The 22,009-nt window shown below is 37.8% G+C and overlaps 1 protein-coding gene across 3 annotated transcripts; it reads right to left on the reverse strand.

Annotated features, from left to right (window-relative positions):
- Positions 1 to 521: 521 nt before the first annotated feature.
- On the reverse strand, positions 522 to 21,990 carry igsf5b (immunoglobulin superfamily, member 5b). 3 transcript variants are annotated; one of them, XM_008425288.3, is made up of 10 exons: positions 20,454 to 21,990; positions 17,754 to 17,849; positions 17,233 to 17,550; positions 11,969 to 12,096; positions 8,678 to 8,840; positions 6,652 to 6,783; positions 3,693 to 3,717; positions 2,987 to 3,075; positions 1,813 to 1,877; positions 522 to 741 (listed from the first exon to the last, which is right to left on the reverse strand). In XM_008425288.3, exons 2-10 carry the CDS (start codon positions 17,800 to 17,802, stop codon positions 631 to 633), a joined length of 1,080 nt encoding a protein of 359 aa, XP_008423510.1. In that variant the 5' UTR covers positions 17,803 to 17,849; positions 20,454 to 21,990; the 3' UTR covers positions 522 to 630. The 3 variants fall into 3 exon arrangements, with proteins under 3 accessions (XP_008423510.1, XP_081470318.1, XP_081470319.1); XM_081614192.1 differs by having other exon boundaries at positions 17,754 to 21,990; XM_081614193.1 differs by lacking the exon at positions 1,813 to 1,877 and having other exon boundaries at positions 639 to 741; positions 17,754 to 21,990.
- Positions 21,991 to 22,009: the final 19 nt, after the last annotated feature.

The raw sequence follows: 22,009 nt of genomic DNA on the forward strand, positions 1-22,009 counted from the left end.
TATTAAGAAATGCAAATCACCACACACAGAGATAAATCTGGAATTACTTGCATCGCCACAACAGCACTGTCGGAGCAGCACGGCTCATAATGTCGATTTTTTTCTCTGGCTTTTTGCTCCTGCGTTTAACAATCAACTGGAACGTACAAAAGCCAGTCTGGAGGACAGGCACAGGTTTAATAAAAGAGCAGAAATAATCAAATTTAGGCATTAAATGCTTTCCGTCTTGCCTTTTAAGTCTCCTCAGAATCAGTTTAGCGTGTAAATGTTTCCGCTTATCAGTATGTAGAAATGAATCCTTTTGATCTCAGCGCAACATTTGACATGAGGTATTAAAGTTCTCAGACATTCTGCAGGACTTTCAAATATTTATTTTTCTGTAGAACAACCTCTGTCAAAACAACCCTGATGAGTCAACACTGATATGAACATATTTATATAACAAAAATGTTCTATGAATGATGAATCACTTTTCCCGGCATGGATAATTAAAAAAAAAAAAATGAGCAGAGACTATCAGAGCAGGTAAAATCATTATTTATTGAAGAACATCAAGTTCAATATCATTTTATCCTTGTGCTTTGAAAAAAATATAAAACACTACTAGTGAATAATACAAAATAAAAGTGTTTAAACCGTGGTAATTCTTCTGACATTGCTAACTGCGTTGTCTTCTTGAAACTCTGTGTTTCGGCCCTCGGTGTGCAAAGAGAAGCTGCTGGAGTGTACAACGTCAGGGACCTGGTGAAACACATCGGGTTTTGAGTTATGTAGACCAAACACCTGCAAACACCTTCTGTTCTTTAGAGTACATAATACACATCGGGTAAGTAAATAAAAACTAGGATTTAAGATCTGGAGGTTCTCTGGGCACAACCTGAGCTCCGCATTGTCTGGAGCCAGAATGTAATTGAAGTATCACAGCTTAAGTGCGGCTCTGGGATCATGAGAGCTCACGCAGAGCTGCTCCATGTAAGAGCAAGTTGGGAGAAGAAGTCTTATCTCATCTGCAGTTTAAGCATATTTCACTTGCACCAAATTCTTGTGAACAACGCTGTATGAACGCATTCAAATGAACGGCCCACTCATAAACATTAGTCACAGTTAGTAATTCAGGCTCTTGCTTGAATTACCGAGCTCCTCTTAATTTATAATTGACAACTTTTCTTTATTCATCAGGATATTAAGTAAAGACCACATCAACAGGTCTGTGCTGTCTGATGTGTGCTTAAGGCTGTCGCTGTAACTAGTCATCTAAATAAAATCCTGAGGAGAGTCGGCTCCCTTATGATCGACATTGATGACCTGAATTTACTTTGACTTTGTTATAAAGTAATTAAAAAGCTGCAATGAGTGAGTGCTATTTACCAAGACAACTTCAGATTTTAATTCATGTCCATTTTCCATTATTAATGTGAGTTTTTAAAGGAATAAAAATCTCTCTATCTGCTCTGATTAGATGTTAACAAGACGGTAAACGGTGGCTGCAGATTATATGTGACGGAATATACACTGGACCTGTTTGTCTTTGTCAATTCAGGAGACATTTAAACTGAATTGAATGATTTCCACATTGTTTTTTTTTGTGTGTCTATTTCGAATGAATGTTATTGACTTTATATCACTTGTACAACAGCTGTGTGATGAGAGACGCATTTCCTCACGTGTTGGCAGGTTGACGGAGCTACAGAATAGTTGACTGACTCCATTTTTCATCTTTAGTTGATCACTTCCTCTTCCTCTCTCTGTCTCTTTCAGTATTTGTGTAGCTGTCTGGCTCATTCCAAACCACCTTTACGTCCTGTCTCTTACCTTGCGGAAGGTGTCAAAGTTCATCTGGCTACGAGTTCCGACGATAATCTCACTGCTGTCCACATCTGCAGATTGAAAGACAATTTCTTTTTTCTAGACTGTTCCTGTAAACAACTGCAGTGACCCTCACTCTAGATTTAAGGTAGAAAACCTTTGTTCAGAGATATCAAGGGCACCAGAAGCTTGTAAAATATAATTTGTCTGTTGCTGTACAAGTTTTCTTTTGCTTGTTTGCATAAGCAAATAAGCTAAAACAGTGCTGAATTACAATTCCTTCTCAAAAACAACTTTTCATCTTTGACATATGAAAAGATGTACATTTTGGGCGGGGGGGGTTGCTTTATGTGTAAAACCACGTCATGAGTAGTTTATTGCTGGAAACAAATATTAGGGATAAACATACGACATGAGAGGAAAGAAGTATTTAAAAAGATACAGGAACATTTTTCTCAGTTTGGCCCAGGCTTGTTTAAGAAGCTGCAGCGGAAAACTGCCATGTGAGGGATGAAAATGTTCAGTTATTTCTGGAAATCTAGGACACTGCATTGTCAGGACTCAACAGGGGAAGGAAGGTCTCAAAAGTAGCCAGAATGAGTGATGCTACAGTGGTTCATCAGTTTACATGACATGCTGCATGACTGTCCCAGAGTACGTCTTTGAGCAAAGGCCTTGCTTTTCTTGTTTAGCAAGACTATTTACTCAGTGAAAACATGAAGATTTTCTGAAATAATAATGGTTAAGCTCTGCTCTAAAATCAATGGATTTTTTAAAATCATATTCTGCTTTTTTGACATGAACCTGAACTGTTTTCATACTGGCTATTTCAAATGAACATCTCATGTTTTTTGTTTGGGGTTTTTTTTGTATTTATTTAGTGTGTCACAAAACTCCACAAACATTAAGAAAGGTAGCTTGTCCCCTGCATTAAAAATGTACCAGACTGAAAATTAGCAGTATTTCTTTAAGTTATCTTTTATGTCAGCGAATAAGGCAATACAGAATAATCTGATAGGACAGAGAGCACAGATATTTCAGAAGTGATAAATGAAATGCACACTTGGTGCTGCTCAGTTTCACCAGAAGTGGGGACTTGAGGTAATAATTACTAAAACAAATATATTCAGAATGAATCATTTATGTACCAACATTGTTGGTCTGTTTTGCATTTTCTCACCTGTTGTGCTTTCGCTGGAAAACCCCGGGTTGACATTCCCGCCTGTCGCCTCAGCAACCGAACTTCCCCAAAACCCCGATTGGTGGGACCTGCAAAGACCCACAGAGGACGGTCCAATGAAAGAGATAACCTTTAGTTGAGAAACAGCACAGTCACATTGTCAGAAGCCGAGCGGCTGTGAACAGACAATTTCTACTCCCACGGAGAAGTAGTATATCAGAGGGCTCCTGTATTGTTCTCAGCATAAAGTGCATTGACAGATAAAAAATGAGCACCATCATCATCATTTTTTTTACTCAGCTTTATTAGATCCAGCTAAAGTTCCTCAACTACGGCAGTGTATTTCATTTAAGTGAAAAAATGCTGACAAATAAGATGCTTCATGCATTACCGTTGACAATAATGGCCTGAATGAAGTTGTTATAAATTATAAAGACTATCTAAAGAATGTCATTTCAAATTCATGTCTTTAATTTTCTTTCATGATGAGGATCAATAAGACCCTTTTCATTCTCAAACACTGGCTTAAACAATGATTCATGCTGAGTCTTCACATTAGCTTAAATATAAAAGAACTGCAAGAGAAGATGTTGTCCGTCTTTGATTAATGAAAGTTCAACATCTTTGTAGGAAAGTCATTTTCTTCACATCATTGTTAAAATGTGTTGTGTATACTTAAGCAAAAGAAATAACTTTTAAGTCTTACCTTAATACGTCCTGTGGAGTTTTTTCTGAAAAGTAAAAAAAAATGTATATATGACCAAATTTAGCATTATGAGTTATTAGGTGCCAACTTTAGCATTATGTCAGCATTATGCATAGAACCACTCAACCTGCTCATTTCATCCACAGTACAACAATAAGAAAGTTGTAAATGACCTGCTGTTTATTTGCTTTGGGGCCTGCACTGATATTATTGCTTCCAGTTGGTTTGTAATGCAGCAGTAAAAGCTGCTGCTGCGCATTTATGAGTTTTGTAACAAGACTTTGCAGGTTGTATTTGCCAACGGTGCCCATGGTCATGGCAAAAGGGCTGCAATATTATCCAGCTGCAAAAGAATCTTGCCGAGAGAGAGAGAGAGATCTAAACTCTCTCCTTTTATTGAAGGAGAAACCCACCTATCATCGCTGTTTAAATCAAAGCTGTCATTAGCTAAACTGTTGTTTTATATTCATTCTCCTTTCTCGGTGATTTGAAAGCACACGTTACACCTCAGTGAGAGGGATTACACAAAGTAATGTTTTGTATTCTGGAAAGTAAGCTAGATCCTTTGACAGGTGAAACGTCCAATGAATTTAATTTAAATTACTAAGGGGATATTCCCTCGAAGTTTCAAGACTGGACCAAGAACAGCAGTAATGGAGGCATGAGATGGTTTAGGTACTGAAAGGTCACACCTGCTTTAGGCTAATCCCTCAGGCCCAAACCAGAGCCACGTTTAGCTGTGGTCCAGAATGTGTGCAGAGGATTACAATGGCTTAAATTGCCTACATTTTTTTTTTTTCTTATCCCACAGAAATAAGTATCCTTCCCGCTTCCAGAACAAGAATCCCTGCCTGTATCACCTCTAAGCCTTAATTATGCTAAATGGAAATATCCCTAATGATATGATATTAAGACTGATTGTTGCATTATGAGAGTGGAGAAGGTATTACCATTCATGTGAAAACAAAAAAGCCACAAAACTGCCCTTGAGTCATAATCACAGCCATAAAGAACTAATCAAAGACTTATCTAATCTATCCAAGAAGGGCAGCTCACTTTAGGCATGGCCTCTCCTAGAAGAGCTCTATTATTTTCGTCACTGTTTTTTTGTTTTGTTTTCAACAATAATGATAATCTTCAGTAATGTAAGAAAGATAAATTTCTTGTTATGGAGAAGAAGTGATGTTACTGTGGGGAAGGCAAGAGTGCATCCTTATCAAGCAGAGCAAATGAAGATGCACAGAGAAGTGGCGCGTTTGGAGGCACAGGTTGTTTTCCGCCCATCTTTGTTTCTTGGAGAGCAATATGAATGGTTTTCAATTACAAAAATATAGACACAGTATATATACAGTCAGAAATCGGAGACCGCAGTGTGTTTCTGACAGGCTCCACAGCAATGTTTCTGAATCCAGCTGGACAAACTAGCTGGCTGACAGATAACAACTAGCCATCCAGATGAAAAATAATTGGGTTTCCCTGTGGGACGTATATCATGATGGCAGGATGAACATCCTAGTTAAAACCCGTAGAGGAAGTAATGGAGGCTACCACCCACTGGCAAACACAATGGATTACTGCCACGGAAACTGAACACACATTGGAGGACAGACATTGCTGACCTAGGAGTCAAGCTGATTGGTCAGGAATGACACCCCTCCACCCCTACCCTCTCAGGGGAAGTTTTTGCATAAATGGTGCCCTGGGAAAGTCCCTCTGCACATTTTGTGCACTACAAAGTGTGGCATTTACTACCCATTCACCGCCTACGCAAATAGGAAAAGGAAAACTTGTTTGGCAACTAACAAATTATGTTTTTTATGAGCTTGTGGTGCCCTTAGCACCTACTGCCCTGGACAGCAATATCTCACATATCAAAAACGAGCACCGAGTCCCCCACTGTTAGGCCGTTGGGGGCAGTATTATGTGTTTTCCACATATTGCAGATGCAGCTCCATCTCAAATGCTGTTTGATCTCCCCTATTTAAAGGAAGATTCTTCTTTATCATCGTCTTCTGAACAAGGAAATTTCTGTCTTGTTGTATTAAATATCTTTTTCTACAAAGGTGAAGTATAATGTAAAACTAAATAACATGTTTTCTATGATGTTTAATGTCCAGAATAATCTGTGTGCTCTCTACGCGCTGCGGCTATGTGTGCCAGTAGATCGGGTCCATTCAAATTGAATGAGTCATCCAGCAGAAACCAGGAGCGGCCTCACGTTCTCAAAGGCACACTGCATTTTTGTCCAACTTGTCAACAGCAGCGATCCTGTTTGCCTGCAGACTGACAACCTGCCCAAGGTTACTACCGTCCCACACAGAGTAAAACCGGGACGATGAGTTTTTGTTGTACTGCAGCTGCAACATGCAAAAGTTTGGGAACTTCCAGAATCCCAAAACCGGTTTTAGTGACGCTGCCATTGGTTTTTTTTGTTTTGTTTTGTTTTTATTTCTGTTTTTGCTGTTGTTGTTGTTGTGTTGGCTGTTTATTTTTTATGTTATTCCAAAGACAGAGTAAACACTGGCAAATTTAAGGAAATACAAATGACAGCTCCCCCCCACCCAAAATTTTAATGAATCCTCTAAATCATCAGTGTAATTATGGCATATACCTCAATTATTCAAAAAGATTACATTACAACAAACAATTGCAAACTGTATCCTTTCTTCCTACCAGCTCTCTGCCTTATTTATTGTTCAACACCTCCAAAACCCCCTTTAACCTTTTTATTTGCCCCTTATTGGTGTGCACACTGTTCTGCTTACAGCTGATGTTCTGCTTTTGTCAGAAAGGATTCAGAATGCCCTTGTTGAAGGCTTACTACAGGACTGCCCCAGCATGCAGCCGGCCACCTCTATGCTTTATTATACTTTAATCACAGTTTCTGAGCTGGAAAATTGTGGTCCGAGCGGGGCGTTTGTTCACTTAGAGCAATTTCAGGAAGGACAAAAGTGCCTACTTGCTTTTCTGCTACGCCTGTAGCAGAGGACAGTGCAGATGGAGAGCAGCACCAGCAGCAGAAGAGCAGCGAGAGTTGCAGTCACTGCCACCAGGACTGTGCAGTCCTCCTCTTCCTCCAACACCTCAGCGACTGGAGAGAGAGAAGGTCACATTTTTGTTTCATTGCAGTGTTGAGGCCGTGGAAAAGCTCAGCAATTCAGTAACAGATATTCAGACGCGCAGCAGCGAGATGAGAGAAAGATTGTGGATTTTAGACATGAGGGTGTTTGTGGAGAAACACGATGAAAATAGATTTTAAAAAGACTTTTCAAAGCTGTGGCCCTTTCAGCTGTTTTCAACCTGTACACTGCTATGATTCAAGCTCATGCTGTTTCAGTTTCGTAAGCCTTTCTTTTCTCCACTCCTCTTCTATAACAGCCGCACTCTGTGATGATTCACTTGCTTCCCAAAACAGAATGAAAACTGTAACAGATTAAAGCAAAAAAAAAAAACAAAAAAAAAAACAAGGACCTGCAGAAAATCTTTGAAAAAATAGAAATTAAAGATATGAATTTAATACATGTATTGAATTCATATGACATTAGCTAAGCATCTCTACCACAAATGAGGAGAATCATAGAGGGCAAAATGGAGCTATGAATGAAGTAGGTTGACCAAGAACTGTTCAGTAACTAAACTTTGATCTTTTCAGGATCAACCATTAAGATATAATTTATTTAGTTTTGCTTGTTTGTTTTTAATTTGTGGGATTGTGTTAAGAATTATCAATATTTAGTGTCTTACCTACTTATAATCATCTTTATAGAAATAAAGGTTAGCCATTTATGTTTTCTCCTTTAAAGAAATAAATTGACAATGGAGGGCTCAAATTATAAGCTAACTTAGTGTTTTAATAAGGTAAATGTAAAACCTTTAATGCAGTTTGAGTGAATGTCAAATGAAGTATTTAACTTGAGGAACTTTGTATTGATAATTTTATTCTATTTATCTACTTTGTTCCTCAGATCTGATCCCAAAATACAACAGTTGGTCAAATTTTAGAATAAAGCTGTATTTGTATGAGACGAGGACATTTGTCTGAACACGTTTAAACAGAGAGATAACTGGTGCTTAGAGAGGCAGATAAAAGCCTCAGTTTTGACTGCTGGAATCTTTTTAGGAGCCAGAATAGTTTATTAGGAACATTCTTTTCATTCCTCCACTTCTACTTTATCCAAGACAGTAAAAGCAGATTGGCAGGGTACAAATCAAACCCTCGTAGCGGACTTGTACTTTTTGATTTATGCTGAAATATAAATAAGTATATATTTTTATGAAGAAGGCATGCTAAGCATTGAACTATGAGTTGAGTTGAACTATGATCATTTTTAAATCATGGGTTTCTGCCTCTGACCACCTGTGGAGGCCAAAAGACTAAATTATGCTGTCAAAGTAAGATTATAGGGTTTTAATTTGTTTGTGTTACTTCATATTTGTGGTCACTGGATCATTAACTTTGAAAATATCAGACATTAATGTTTAGACCTGCAGGACTAGTTTTTATAATGAGATTACAGAGGATACTTTGCACCTTCCCATTTAGTGTGGAGCGACTTGCCAAAGACAAAGAAATAAAGAAACGTAATTTATTTATTTCTAAAAAATAAATTCTATTTATATTTTTCAAAGGTTGGCAATTTAATTGAAATTAATGGAAGTTGCACTTTTACTCAGCTTTTAAGCCATAAATACTTTGGAACAATGTGAGTATAAAAATAAGTTTAACATTTTTGTTTTTATTTGCACCTCTGCTGATGCCTTTAACAGATATCAGTGCAGAGATTCGAGGCGAAGGAAGACTTAGTGACAGCGCAGTTTTACGCTCCACAGTGGAAATACACACAAGTGGTAAACAGATCAAACTCCAGAAATCAAATCCTCCTCTACACAGCATCACTTAAAAAACATTATCATCTAAACCTTTAGGCACAACAAATGTCTTAAGATGCAGGAAAAAAAAATTCTTTTTAAAAGCTTCTTCTCACCCACTGTTAGGCTGACGCTGCTCTCCAGAGGTTTTCTGAGGGCAGACACTGAGGCCAGACAGCCAACCACAGAGCTCCTCCCGGCCTGGATGCTAAGGTTGCTGGAGACAGTGAAGAGGTTCTCCTTCTCCTCTGTGCTGATGTTGTATTCATCCCGACTCACCTGAACCCCGTCGACCAGAGAGAAGGATATTATTTATCAAACCGACTGCAACTGATCAAAACCTTTTTAATATCTAAACTAATTTATCTGCAAAGTGGCCCAGACAGATGAACTTTTTAAGCACACATCTGTTGACATACAGCCAATGAAATACATTGTTTTCTTTTTTTTTACAAAAAACCCCACACACAATGTCAAAGGTCCTGACTTTGAAGTACCATCTTTCACTGCAAATTACAGCTGTAAATATTTTGGAGCATGTTCCTCGAATATGTTTGAGGACTAAAATTGTATCCATTCCAGGTCAGATTTGTGTAGTGCAGGACTAGAGGTCGTCCTCTCAACAGATTCTGCCTCCTGAGCTACTGATTGCTGCAGCTTCTCCAGATGCTGAGAATAATGTTAATGCTGCTTCTCTAATTAATGCTCTACTGGTTCAATATGTCAGATTTACATGAATAGATGATTTGCAGGTGTGTTGTGCACTTTCCATTATCAGACCAAGAATTCAGCAAAGCTCTGTGAGATTCTACTATGCTTTTATAAGTGAAAACTTTTCACAGCTAATGCTAGGTATTGTATGCTCTACATGCAAATATTGAATGAAAATAAATTCATTTCAGCATATTTTTGTAAAAAAAAAACATGTCTAGTTTGTTAAAAATGCAGAAACCTACAGAGGTAAGGAAACAGCTTAGAGTAGGTTGTGGTCATTTTGTCATTAAAAGTTGACCTCCATTTTAATAATCAGATCACAGAATAATTTAGGAAAATGGTTCAGGAAGGATAAATTGATCAGAAACCGAAAAATAATTATAGTGGAATAGATGCTCAATCAAATCAGCTTTTTAATCCCCTGAAAGCGGTTAACTGAGAAGCTTTTTTTCCTAAAATAGTCACATTAACTGTAAGAATGATTACAGGGACATGCAAAAGTCTCCAGTCCCTTTCAATTTTTTCCACATCTGTCATTTTATAAACACAAATTCAAATGATTTTTTTGCGGAAAAAACACAAAGTAGCACAACTTCCATTGAAGTGGACGGAAAATCCAACTTTTTGAATGAATAGATTTTCTTAAAGGACTGGAACTGTAAATATTTGGGAATGTACCAGTAGTGCACTAAAAAAAACACATTCTCAGTGGATGTCAATGGCGCAGAAAAAATGGGCTCAAACTGCTCTGTTTATTTCAAAGTCCAATTTAAAGGCTCATGTTACAAATAACATTCAGTATTAAGGTTTGCAGGAGAAACTGACCACAAACTCAGAGGGTTACCACATCTTCACATCTCTTTAAATCTCAAGATGAACCGATGAGGTGAATTTCCACCTCTATGAAAATGATTCCACAGAGAGCAGAAAAGAAAACACTGGTGGCTGCAGAATGTAAGTAATTCCTGGGGCATGCCTGAACGCAGGTGAAGGTAGAACGCTGGCATTTTTGATGATTTAGTTCTTGCTAACATTCACAGGGAGAGAACAGAGCATTCTCTTTCTTCAGGTTCAGACACATAAATCAAGACTCATCTCATTCAGACCAAAGCCCAGTCCATTTACTGAAAGCTTAATGCAGTGATATATAATGCATTAAAGGAAAGTCTACCTTCGCAGCAGCTTTTACTCTCTTTCTCTCTCTGAACTACTGCAGGGATGTAGCAAGTCTGGAGTACATTAAATGGACTGATCAGGATTTTTTAAGAGAGTTTATGTTTAAAGGCAATAAAGAATTAATACTTTACATGCAGTATATAATTTTCATTGCATCTTCATTTAGTGTAAATCAGATTAGTTGGTGCTAAAAGCTGAAATTAACAGCCCATCTGACAGTGTCGAAGACCAAAGCAGATTTTTTATTTATTTTTTATCTTAAGACATCTTAAGTCTCAAAAATACCTCAACAGTTTATGGTGACGATATTTGATTAACCTTTGGGCGATTTTACCTTTGCTTTGGGCATTTATCTACAAAGAAGGTGATGATTATTTATATGGAAAGCTAAGGTGTTGTACCACCAACAATCTTCATTTGTGAAACATGTAATGAGCACAGTGAGTTAGACATCTGCTCGAAGAAATCTATTTAATGATTTTGTAAATCTCTTGAGAATCTACCTGCTTGTTTTCTGTAAGTATGTTTGCAATAAAAATGGAAACTTAGATATATATATCGAAATGGACAAAAAATTTTAAAGACGACAAATATTTTGTCCCTCTGAATATTCAGGTCAATATTGTCAGCCCCACCACAGGATTTTCTGGTTTTGAAAAACCTGATCATATTTTAACGTCTCAAAAAACACACACTTGCAGCTTTGTCTTTTTTTGAAACAACTTTCTGACTTTGTACATATAGCCATGTAAAGTATTCTCTCAATGCACATCTGATTTATTAAAATCTTTGAAAAGTCATTCGTTTGCTAGCTTCCTCTCTGTTTTGATATGACTCCTTGATAGTTTGGCTCTTAACATATATTTTTTTGTGTGTGTGTGTGTGTGGTCCCAATTAATCACACACAAAAAACTTTTTGAAATAGTTGTCCAGTTTACAAAACAAAGCACTTTGCTTTGAAGCGTTGTGCTGCACTACATTACAGTCCACACATCTGTTGGACTTGAGGCGAACCTGCCTTAAAAGTAATCTGTATCGTGGGTTTGGATTTACTTTTTCTTTGGTTATGATTCATATCAAAGAATCTGAGAATTGTTGGTTCAAACTTAAGGGTTCATATAACAGTGATTGCCTTAGCCACAAGTCATTTTTGAGAATTGAGTTGTTTTAAAACAGTAGCAGTGTGCTTTGGTCTCTGACAAATTGGTAGTTTCAGTCTCATCTCCAATAATCTGAATTTAAACCAAATAAATGCAAAAAAAAACAAACAAAAAAAACTGGTCCAATGTATTTTTGGTAAATGACCTGATCTTGTATATCACTTTATTTACTTCAAATGATCCCAAAGCCATTTAGACTACATTCAGTCTTTCAAAAACGTATGTTTTTTTTAAGTTAACAAAATTATTTCATGCTTAACTGTGGTACATTAAATGCAGCAAAAACATCCTTATGATGACTGAATGTAGCATCACCAGCAGCAAACTAAGAACATGATATACGTGTTGGGTATTTACCTTTTTGTCATGTACCTGCCATTGCAGAGTGGGTTCAGGGTACCATCCTGCTGCTTGGCACTGAAACAGGACAAGCTCCCCTTTAAATGCCAACCGGTTCTCTCCAAAGACCTTCACATTGCCCTTTTCTGCAGGAGGAAAAATATTTAAGTGTGCTCACATGCTTGAATCAAGGAAAGTTATTTTTTGTGCTCTTTGTATTTATAAATATATTCCTTATTTTTTGTTAAAACATTCTTGAGTTAAGCTGAGAATCACTGCTCTGCTTGGCCTGATCCTTTACAAAAGATGGATTCCTGAGTGGCTGTTCTGGTCTCTGATTCTCACTTGGCTGACGAATCCCTCTCCCTCTATTCCCCTTCATCTCCTTCTCTGCCAGCCAGATGAGCTGCTGAGCTCCCTGAGAGACACAGTATCACTGTGAAGTCAGATGCCTGGTAAAATGAAGGGCTGTTGATGAATCAGTGAATTCCTATTGACAGATAGATAATTGGAGATGCTTTGGTAGTTTGTCTGTGCATAATGACGAGCCTGTATTGATTAGGGTTTAATCCTCTGATGTTTTGTACAAATCATTGCTGTGCTTTTTGTGCCACATGCTTTCATTTGATGGGTTGATTTCTTGTCATGGATGTTGTATCTGATGTGTGGACCGACTGATTCAGATCGGGCAACTGTAGTTGCTGTGGAACCAGCAGCCTAATTGGCACCGCATGATGGAAGGATCTGGATGATTTCTAATGACTGATGTGCCCAAACAGAAAAAAAGTGGTGCCTGAATCTGATGCATCTAATACTATGAGAATTCGAAAAACGAGTACATCTGCAATGCTTCATAAAGGCACCTTAATCTTTATCACGTTTTACTCCAGAAATAATCTGTATTTAGCTCCGTCTATCTTCCCATTATCTCTGACCATCTTCCCTGTCGTTTTGTTATAAAGGAAAGCATCCTCACAGCATGATGCTGCCACCACCGTGGCGTATTCAGGACAACACAGCGTTAAATTAAAAAGTGCTCTTAAAAACAATTGTAAATGACATAACAGAAAAGTATTGTTGTGATGGCTGAATGTCTGAAAGAGCAGGATCTTCTTAAAGAGACAGTGGCCCAATTTCAAGGCGTCAAATTGTGAAGTCAATTTTCTCTCAAGTTATCTTTGATGTACAGCATTTCTATGACAACCTGAGGTAACATAATTATTTGATTGTGCTATAAAATGGCACTACGTGGCTGGAAATTACATAATAACACCCCTTTAAATTAACTGTGCACATCACTAAGAGCCTTTCCCAGCTTGTGTATCTGCCATACCTCTACAAGTCATATTACCGCAGAGAGGTTCTATCTTCTCTGATTTATACCAGAGATCTGCAGCTTGTAGTCAACAGCATATGCGGTCGTATTGATCTGCTCAAGTGAGGAGTTTGTGTTGATGTACTGCATTTGTGATTGAGTGAGCAACCAGACACACAGCAGTCAGTGTGCAGTCACTTTTACATAATTTCCAAACAGAACAATTAAAGCAGAGAGTGGTGGAGGAGAGTACACACAGTCAATTGGCCTCACTGTAAATTTGTGGCTCGACTCGCTCTGTATATTTGAGTCCGCAGTAAACAAATCAAGAGCAAAGTTGCTGACTGTTAACTTGCAGTGACAGCATCTGCGATTAATTCAAAGGCCATGTCAAACCATAGCGATCTCCTGTATCAAGACCCGGGAGGGGGCTGATTCACCATACACTACTGTTAATGGCGGCACGTGTCAGTGGGGATTTGTGGCACTGGCTCTCTTCGTAATATATTGGAAGCAGTGGGTCATTGGGTTTTTTCTTGACTCTGCAGTGGATGATTCCATGCTTTTATCCCCCCCTCACCCTTAACCCGAGTACTCATTTTAAATGCAGTTACTGTAAATGAAAATATGGCTAATAACAAAAGGACAGCAGGTCCAAACAAACCCTGCAGATTCAAGAATCCAGTCAACTTTTAACTTGGTGTAGCCAGTGGTTTTTGCGGCACTCCTTTCAAAAATGAACATATACTCAGTTTCATTGCTTCCTACAAAAGTAAGTATAAATGGCTTAATTGAATTTTTGTAAATAGTTATTGATCTGCCCAGCGGCAGACTGGCGACCTGTCCAGGGTGTACCCCGCCTCTCGCCCGGAACATTAGCTGGAGATAGGCACCAGCAGCCCTCCCGACCCCACTAAGGGACAAGGGTGTACAGAAAATGGATGGATGGATAGTTATTGATCCTGCAGCAGACATCAGCATTCAGTAATTGTTATAGATGTTAAAAACAAAAATTAAAGACCAAATGTACACTCATGAAAAATAAATCGACTTTCATGTATTTAAGATGGAAGTCAAGAACATAATAAAGAGAAAAAAGTGGTTCCAAACAATAAACTTTAACTAAGTCAATATTCAAACAATCTTGAAGTATATTAACAATTTATCATAATCTGTACGACTTTGTTACTGTGACTTTGAGTTTTAAAGTTAATGGCCTTTATTTCGGTATGTTCTTGTGATTTATGTTTCTGTTCCCTTTTGTGCACAGTCAGACTCTATTGAGCTATTGCTTCCCCGTCCTCCTGTGCTTTCTTCTAATGTTCATTGAGTCATTGTCCATCGCCAGCCTCCCTGAGTTGCCTTTACCTTTCTGTATCCAAGCAGCTTCCAGGCAATTAATCGGTTTCACCTGTTACTTGTCTCAGAAATCACCCTAACAGCATATATACCTCCTGATTTCCTTAGACCAGGGTCAGACCTTCACATTATTCGCCCTCTGGCTTATCAGTGGCTCCTTTTTGTGTGATTTCCTTCCATGTTGTCTGCAGTTCTGAAAGTAAGTTTTTTTTTCCGTGTCCTTTATTAAGTTTTGTTCTTTAGCTTCTGCCTGCCTGATATTCAACTGGTTCCTGGTCATTTAACCTTGCACCATTTCCTACTTTTGTAGTTTTAGTCATTTCCTGCCTGAAAAATTGCAAAAGAGTCACCAAACCAGGATGTTTTACACCAGGCATCAATTTACTCCCACCAGGAGGGCATTTTAAAGCACTTGGGATAAAATTAAAGCACTTGGGATAAAAACTTTTCTCTATTCTACTCATAGCAAAGTCATTATAAGGAAATATTTAACTTTTTGTTGTTTTGTGTCACAATCAGTGATATTTTATAAGTATTAAATAACCTGAACAGAAGACGGAAATGTGGCACAGTATGATGTTTTCATAAAATAGTGTACATTAAATTAAACATGCGATTTATCATCATATAAAAACTAACTACAAGGAGAAAGGCATTGGTCTAGATACATGAGATGGAAATGGTTTGTTTATGGATATAACATGAATGGACAGGTTGAAATGGAAATGCTTATGTACAAAATGGGGCCACAACTTGAAGAACACGTTACTTTTCGTAGAGTCTGCCTAAACATTCACGGAGCTGTGTTCTGTGATTCTTAGTCTTAACATTTTGCTGGGGTTGTCGCCTCTATTTATGACTAAAGTGGGATGAGAAAAAGTTTAACATTCCTGAACTGGTTGCTAGATGAAATGGTATACTCTGTCTTATGAAAAAGGAAAGCCTTATCCTGTTCTCAGCTCCTATCCAGTATGTAGAAGTGTTTTCAATAAGTAGGAGCGTGATAAATGAGAGATTCTCCCACAAGTCAAGATTATACTGCAGCACTCCTCAGCTTCTGAATGCAAGAGAACTAGCAGTCCTCATCAAGTCTTGAATCTTAAATTATCTCACAACCTCTGGCTCAACGTTTGTATAAGAGCCACAAAACGAGGAGGAGAGAGGAGATTGGCTGCAGGTGGAGGCTGTAAATCCTGCTCTGCTGCTTCATTCGACTGGCATGGAGTCTATCCGTTTCCAACTTGTATTTATAATGGCAGTCCAATCAATTCCCTGCCCCCACCCACACTGCCATTAAGCCGTTGTCACAGAAACCATCAAACATGTTGGGCAAACTTCCTTCTGCCACACAGGCCCCAATAATTCCCCCCACTCTATGATTGATCCTTTGCATGCATGTTCAGTCGCCTTCGCAGAAAACTAAAAGCTTCCAAGCTTCATCATTAGTTCAAAGAAAGGGACTTAAGAAGTGCAAGTTGAATGCTGCGCTTCTCCTTTTGTCTTTTATTGAAGCGGGGGTGTGTGGGCGGGCAGAATTAAAGCTGCTGCACAACTTCTGCTGTGTCCCTTCTTTTACCTCTGTTTTTACCCGTGCTGCTTTCTGCTTCATCAAGGTTAAATTCAGTGTGTTTCTGCACTCTATCACATGGAGTTTTTTTTTTTTTTAGAGACAACTTGCCATCTGCTTGTTTTCTTTGGCTGAATTGTGTGAGTGCGTGTGCATGCATGTGTTTGTGCACACACTTTTGTTTGCCAGAATATCCTTGGGAGAACCAAAAAAACCTCTTAAATTTTCTGCAGCAGAAAGATAGCGATGCACTGAATAAACATTAGACGTCCAGATTTGCAGTGCCTATGAAAGTGTTCATGCTCCTTGATTCATTTTATCATGTTGCAGCCACAAAAATCAATGGGTTTTAGAGGGATTTTGTGATCAACCAATACAAAATGGTGTATAACTGTGAAGAAGAAGGAAAATGATAAGCAGTTTGCAGAATTTATGCAAACGTAAGGAGTAAAATAAGACTGGAAATTGGCTCTTTAACCTACATGAAACCCATGTTGTGTAATGGTAAGCTACAACTATGCACACCATCCTTATGGTTAAATATGATGCTGGCAGCATCATGCTGTGGGATGGTTTTATTCAGCAGTAACGGGGAACCTGGTTGGAGCTAGTGTGGGAATTTGGAAGGAGCTAAAACTCAGATAATCCTGCTAAGAGGTAGCAGAAAACTTAAGACGGAGCAAAATTTAACTTTGAACAAGGACAAACCTAAACATACAGCGAGATCAACATAAAAATAAAGGAACAGATTTGTGTTATAAATCTATGCTCAGAACTAAATTCAATTGAGAATTCACGACAAGGCTGAAAGTTGATGTTTGCACATTATTTCCATCCAGACTTTCTTTTTCTCCAAATTTTTACATTCCCAATTCACACTTATGTGCTACTTGGTGTTTGTCTAAAATGTTGCCGACACCGATTCTGATATGAAATCTTTCTATATTTTGAGAAATAAACAAATGCTTAAAATCCTACCAGAGTGTGACATTTAATTGCTTCGTCCCTGACGCAGACATGCACACAGATGAATGTGCTCACCTTGAACAAGCAGCTCTGCCGTCCTTCTATCAATGAGCTGCAGATCACAAGCAACTTGTCCTTGGTGGCTCCTCTCTGTGTGTCTCAGGATAAACTCCCAGCATTCTGCCTTTGGTTTGGAGCATTTTGCAGCTGTTATGTTTGCGTTGATTGTAGGTAAAACACCATTCTGCTTGTCGATGGTTAGTACTGGTCTATTTCCTAGCAGCCACGTCATAAGAGTCCAAGCAGTGTTGGAGGTGCTGCACCTAAATCTGGCCTCGTCTCCGACAACAACCGTCAGGCTTGCAGGAGTCAGATGCATCTGTGTTCTTGCAGCTAAAGACGTGATCAAGATCATCAGTTGTTTTACACGCATCATATATCTAAAACACAAATATTAAAAGGATCTAAAATTTTACAAGAAATTATTAGATGGTGTCATGGTTTGTGTTAAATGGAAAAGTCAGCTATATCATCATTAACTGACTTCTGTGGAAAACCTCTATCTAATCAAGAAGACGTGTTTGTCTGGACCTTACCTTCAGTCCACCATGAAAGAACAAGCACTAACAGAGGAAGAATCTCCATATTTAAAATGTCAGTCCACCCAGTCAACTGTTGAATGGCAGAAAAGCCTTTAAAAAGAAAAAACATTGATTACATGCACAACATTCACATATTTATCATCTGTTGTTTTTCTTTGGAGAGGGTCGTGAGGCATCTGTCTTTTAAATCTTTTGACTTACTTCACGTCAGAAAGTGTCTATTTATCTGATTTCTTAATTCTCATTTTAACAAGAGGGGCAAATATGTTTTGCTATGGACCGGTTTGGTTTGGACAGCTATTTTCGTTAATAAATTCATCATTTGAAAACTTTTTTTGTGTTCACTCGGGTTATATTTGTCTGACATTCGATTTTCTTTTTTATCCGAAACATTTCAAGTGTAACAGAAAAACAGCAGAAAACTGTAATGGGGTATGCAGTTTTTTGTGTGTTTTGTTTCACAGTGTGCACCAGCATTGGGTATAATCTCATAGATTGTCTCAATAAAAGTTCCAGATTGATGAAAATCTGGTGTAAAAATTTGCAGAAGCCCCAATCCATTCCAAAGTATTTAGCTCAGGCATGCATCTTTTTCTGAGTTGAGAAGCTTCGTAAGACTAAGTAGAAAACATGACAAAATATCTGTCAGACCAGGCCATTGATAGTCCCACCAATAACTATCAGATGAAATTTTAATCAAGTTTCCACATTATGTTCTTCATAATAATGAAAACAATAATGTTGGGGTCCATGAAATGCATTTAGCTTTCTGGATTTTTTTGGCGCTCGTGTTTTGGAGTCAGAGGAGTTGCAAGACAATCCCCACCAGAGGCTTCCGCCATCAAAAATGCCCTTAAAATGACTGAATGCCTGCTTGACAGCCCAGTCTTTCTTGCCTAACTTGTTTACATCTGCACGAAGTGTATTTGCATAATGCCTCTACAGTAGCTGAGTCTGGCACAGTTGCAAACAAACAATGAGCAGCTGCTTCACACTCCACTGTTTATAACTAATCTGTGCCAGCAGGGCTTTCGTGAAAGAAGTCTCAGTGCTCTTATACACGAAAGCAACATCAGGGACTAGCAGCACAATTACAGACCCTTCAAATCTCTACTCGTTTCATCAGTATCTGCTGGAAAACAACACTGCACTCGACTTCCGAGATCTAGCTCTGATACACCTGTCCAGAGTGACTAAATATGGCAGAGAAGAATAGATTCAGCTTAAATATTAATCAGTTTTCTATCATAGACATTTATTTTAATATTTTTGGATTCAAAACCCGTGCTTCACTTAAAAACAAAACGGTTTTAAAACATTTTTACAGCATACATCTTTTAAAAAATTGTTCAACAATCGTACATCAAAAAGGAACAGTGGTACTGGCCACTTTGGCAGTGGAAAATGTTTTGCAATTTGAAAATGATGACGACTTCTTTAGGAATGTTTAAGCTTTTTGAAATTGTACATGTATGTCTGCAGTCGGATTCTTTATGAGTCATTTTGAGATGCTCTCTTTCAGTAGAGATATCCTACTATTGGGTTAAAAATGCATTATTAAGAGATTTACTTGGCAGCACGCACTGCTTGAGCTTTAAAATTCAACACTTTGTTTAAACCTTCTTTTTAAATTGTGTCTGAGGAAAACTGTACGACTGGTGTTTTTGTATAATGCATGAAAACGCGGCGGCAATGTGAAACTCCAGGGTAATTTCCATAATCATTATCATAACTCCCAACACCTTGTTTCAGCACATCTGAGGTTTCCAGGCTGTGGTTACATTTTTACTGCAGAATAAATGCGAAATAAAAATAACTTCTGAAGCTCGGCTGATTTAAATACAAAAGGTTAAGAAGTGGGGATTTCTGCAGATAGCATCCGTTAGATCTAATGCTAACCTGATGATGCACAGGTTTTGTGAAATGTATAAGCTTACCCATTTGGGAGATTGAGTAGAACATAATAAGAAAATAACCCAACTTGAATGCTCTTAAAGCTCCACATTAGAGAATTTGGTTGCAGGTCTTTCTTACTCATGGATCAAATCCTGATTGAACACGTTGAAATGGCTACAAAAACTAAACAATATCTGAATTACAGACACGGTGAACAAGTGATCTAGCATGCTAAGACATTAGCACATTACTATAAAACATGTATTTGTTCTTTATTGGGAACAGGCTTTAAGCAAATCTGAACTGCATTTATATTAAGTATAAAAATATATGTTTCGCTTTTGTCTTACAAAATGTTACTTTACAGTTATGTTAAATATTGCAAAATTAAACTTTTACAAATGTGTGGAACTGTCAGAAAAATAAATAATCTTGTTTCCTAAAAGAATATTATGTGAAACCTGAGAAACTGTTCTTTGCTGCATTCTTTCTCACCCTGTTTGATAAGCAAGCTATGCAAACAATCTTTTCCTGCGAAATTACTTCACGAGTGTTATGCACCATTTGTAACATTGGTCAGTGAACCTGCAGCTGTTATACTTACTTTAAATTCAAGTCACAGTATTACCACAAATTGAAAAATGTACCATTTAACTAAAACAAAATCATCAAACTCTATCACGGTCCCATGTCTGACATATGTGTTTCTAAGTTATTTCTAATTGACATTTTAACAATAAAATGAAAGTATATTGAACAATAATCATCCATAAACTCTGCTTCCTTTCTTTGTCTTACCTCAGTCTGGTGTTTCTGTGCATAAACACACTAAGCAGATGCATATCAACCATGCCGTTTCTTCTTCTTCATACCTGGTGTTCGGTGATCTCATCCAAAACTGTTCTGTTAAACATTACTGAGCTTTGGGAACTTTGTCCCATGAGACACACACAAGCTCACACACACACAGAGACTCTGCAAACACAATCCACTGATTAATTTGTGAGTTGATTTACCGTACATGTTTGGGTAAAATGACTACCAATTTTTCAACTTTGCTATGGTAGGCATTTTCTTGGAGCCCAGAGTTATCAGGGGTCCCATTTTTGCACCTAATAATAAACACGTGGATCATATTTTTTCATTTATTCTGTTAGGAACATGTAAATAAGATGATTGAGTGGCTGTCTGTACATTTTTTGTCTAAAGTAGCTTAAACTAAACAAAATTCAAGCATTTGTAGCAGGATGTTTGGGACAATGCTGATGTTGTGGATCATTACAATGCATATTTCTGCACCTGTTTTTATATGCTTTGATTTAATTACAGGGAATATATTTTATTCATTCACTTATCTTCCATGCCACCTTTTAAGCCTGTGCAGGATCACAGCAGGGGAGCACTTGCCAATCACCAGCGATCGACCTTTTAAAACACAGACAATAACCACACTGTCACACACTCACACCTGGGATCAATTTATAATTTTCAATTAACCGGAGTACCCAGAACCCAGACATGCATGGGGGCAAACCTGCAAACTAAACACAATGAGATTCAGAATTAAACTGAAATGGTTTTAAAGCTGTCATGATGGATATATTTTTCATATGACCATTTCTTTTGTGCAATGCTTTGGTATCAGTATAAATGGGAGGCTTTTCCTAGAGGGATAATATTTGCTCACAGTTTTGCTTTTACTTTCTTATCATCACACTGTAGCATACACAATTAGATCACCACATAACCCATCTGACACATAAGCCGGACAATCTGCCACATAAGTATCACAGTTTTCACATACCCTGCATACTGAACATATGCCCCACCTCCAGTGGAAAAACAAGCAAACAAAATAATGCAGGTGCAATTAAAATTTTGTGTTTGGCTAAAAGTGATCATACACCTTGATGGAGCTCGTAGATCACTAAGATCTAATTTCCAGATGTTCAGTTAAGCCTTTAACTGAAAGAAAAGCAATGTACCCAGTCATAAAACAGCAGAACACTGTGAACTCTACCACATTAGTCTCAGTATAGATAAACGTTGAGGCACATCTTTCAAAAAGACAAGACTTTAAGTTCCTCCAAATGTCTTTAATATCCTTATGGCCAGACTAACATCAGAGTTGTTTTGTAAAACTCCAGCTTTCATAGTGGTAGTATGGTATATTGTGTGCTTAAAAACAGTATTTTCACATCATGATTAAACATCATAAAGTGCAAATAAAGACTCAAATTCAACATTTTGTTTAAATTCAATGTATACAGAAATTGCATCTTTCAACTGATAATGGAATGGTATTGTTTTTTCTTTATTTTTATGGCATAAAACAAAAAGTTTGGTCTTTTATC

Source organism: Poecilia reticulata, chromosome 13 (assembly GCF_904066995.2).
Source record: "Poecilia reticulata chromosome 13, P_reticulata-male-v2, whole genome shotgun sequence".
Taxonomy (NCBI): domain Eukaryota; kingdom Metazoa; phylum Chordata; class Actinopteri; order Cyprinodontiformes; family Poeciliidae; genus Poecilia; species Poecilia reticulata.

Coding starts and splice junctions, on each gene's coding strand:
- igsf5b (XM_081614192.1), bottom strand. CDS start 17,868: ATGTTTTTTCTTTTTAAAGGCTTTTCTGCCATTCAACAGTTGACTGGG. Junction 17,551..17,753: donor TCTTTCATGGTGGACTGAAG/GTAAGGTCCAGA, acceptor TCACGTCTTTAG/CTGCAAGAACACAGATGCAT. Junction 3,076..3,692: donor ACTCCACAGGACGTATTAAG/GTAAGACTTAAA, acceptor GGGTCTTTGCAG/GTCCCACCAATCGGGGTTTT.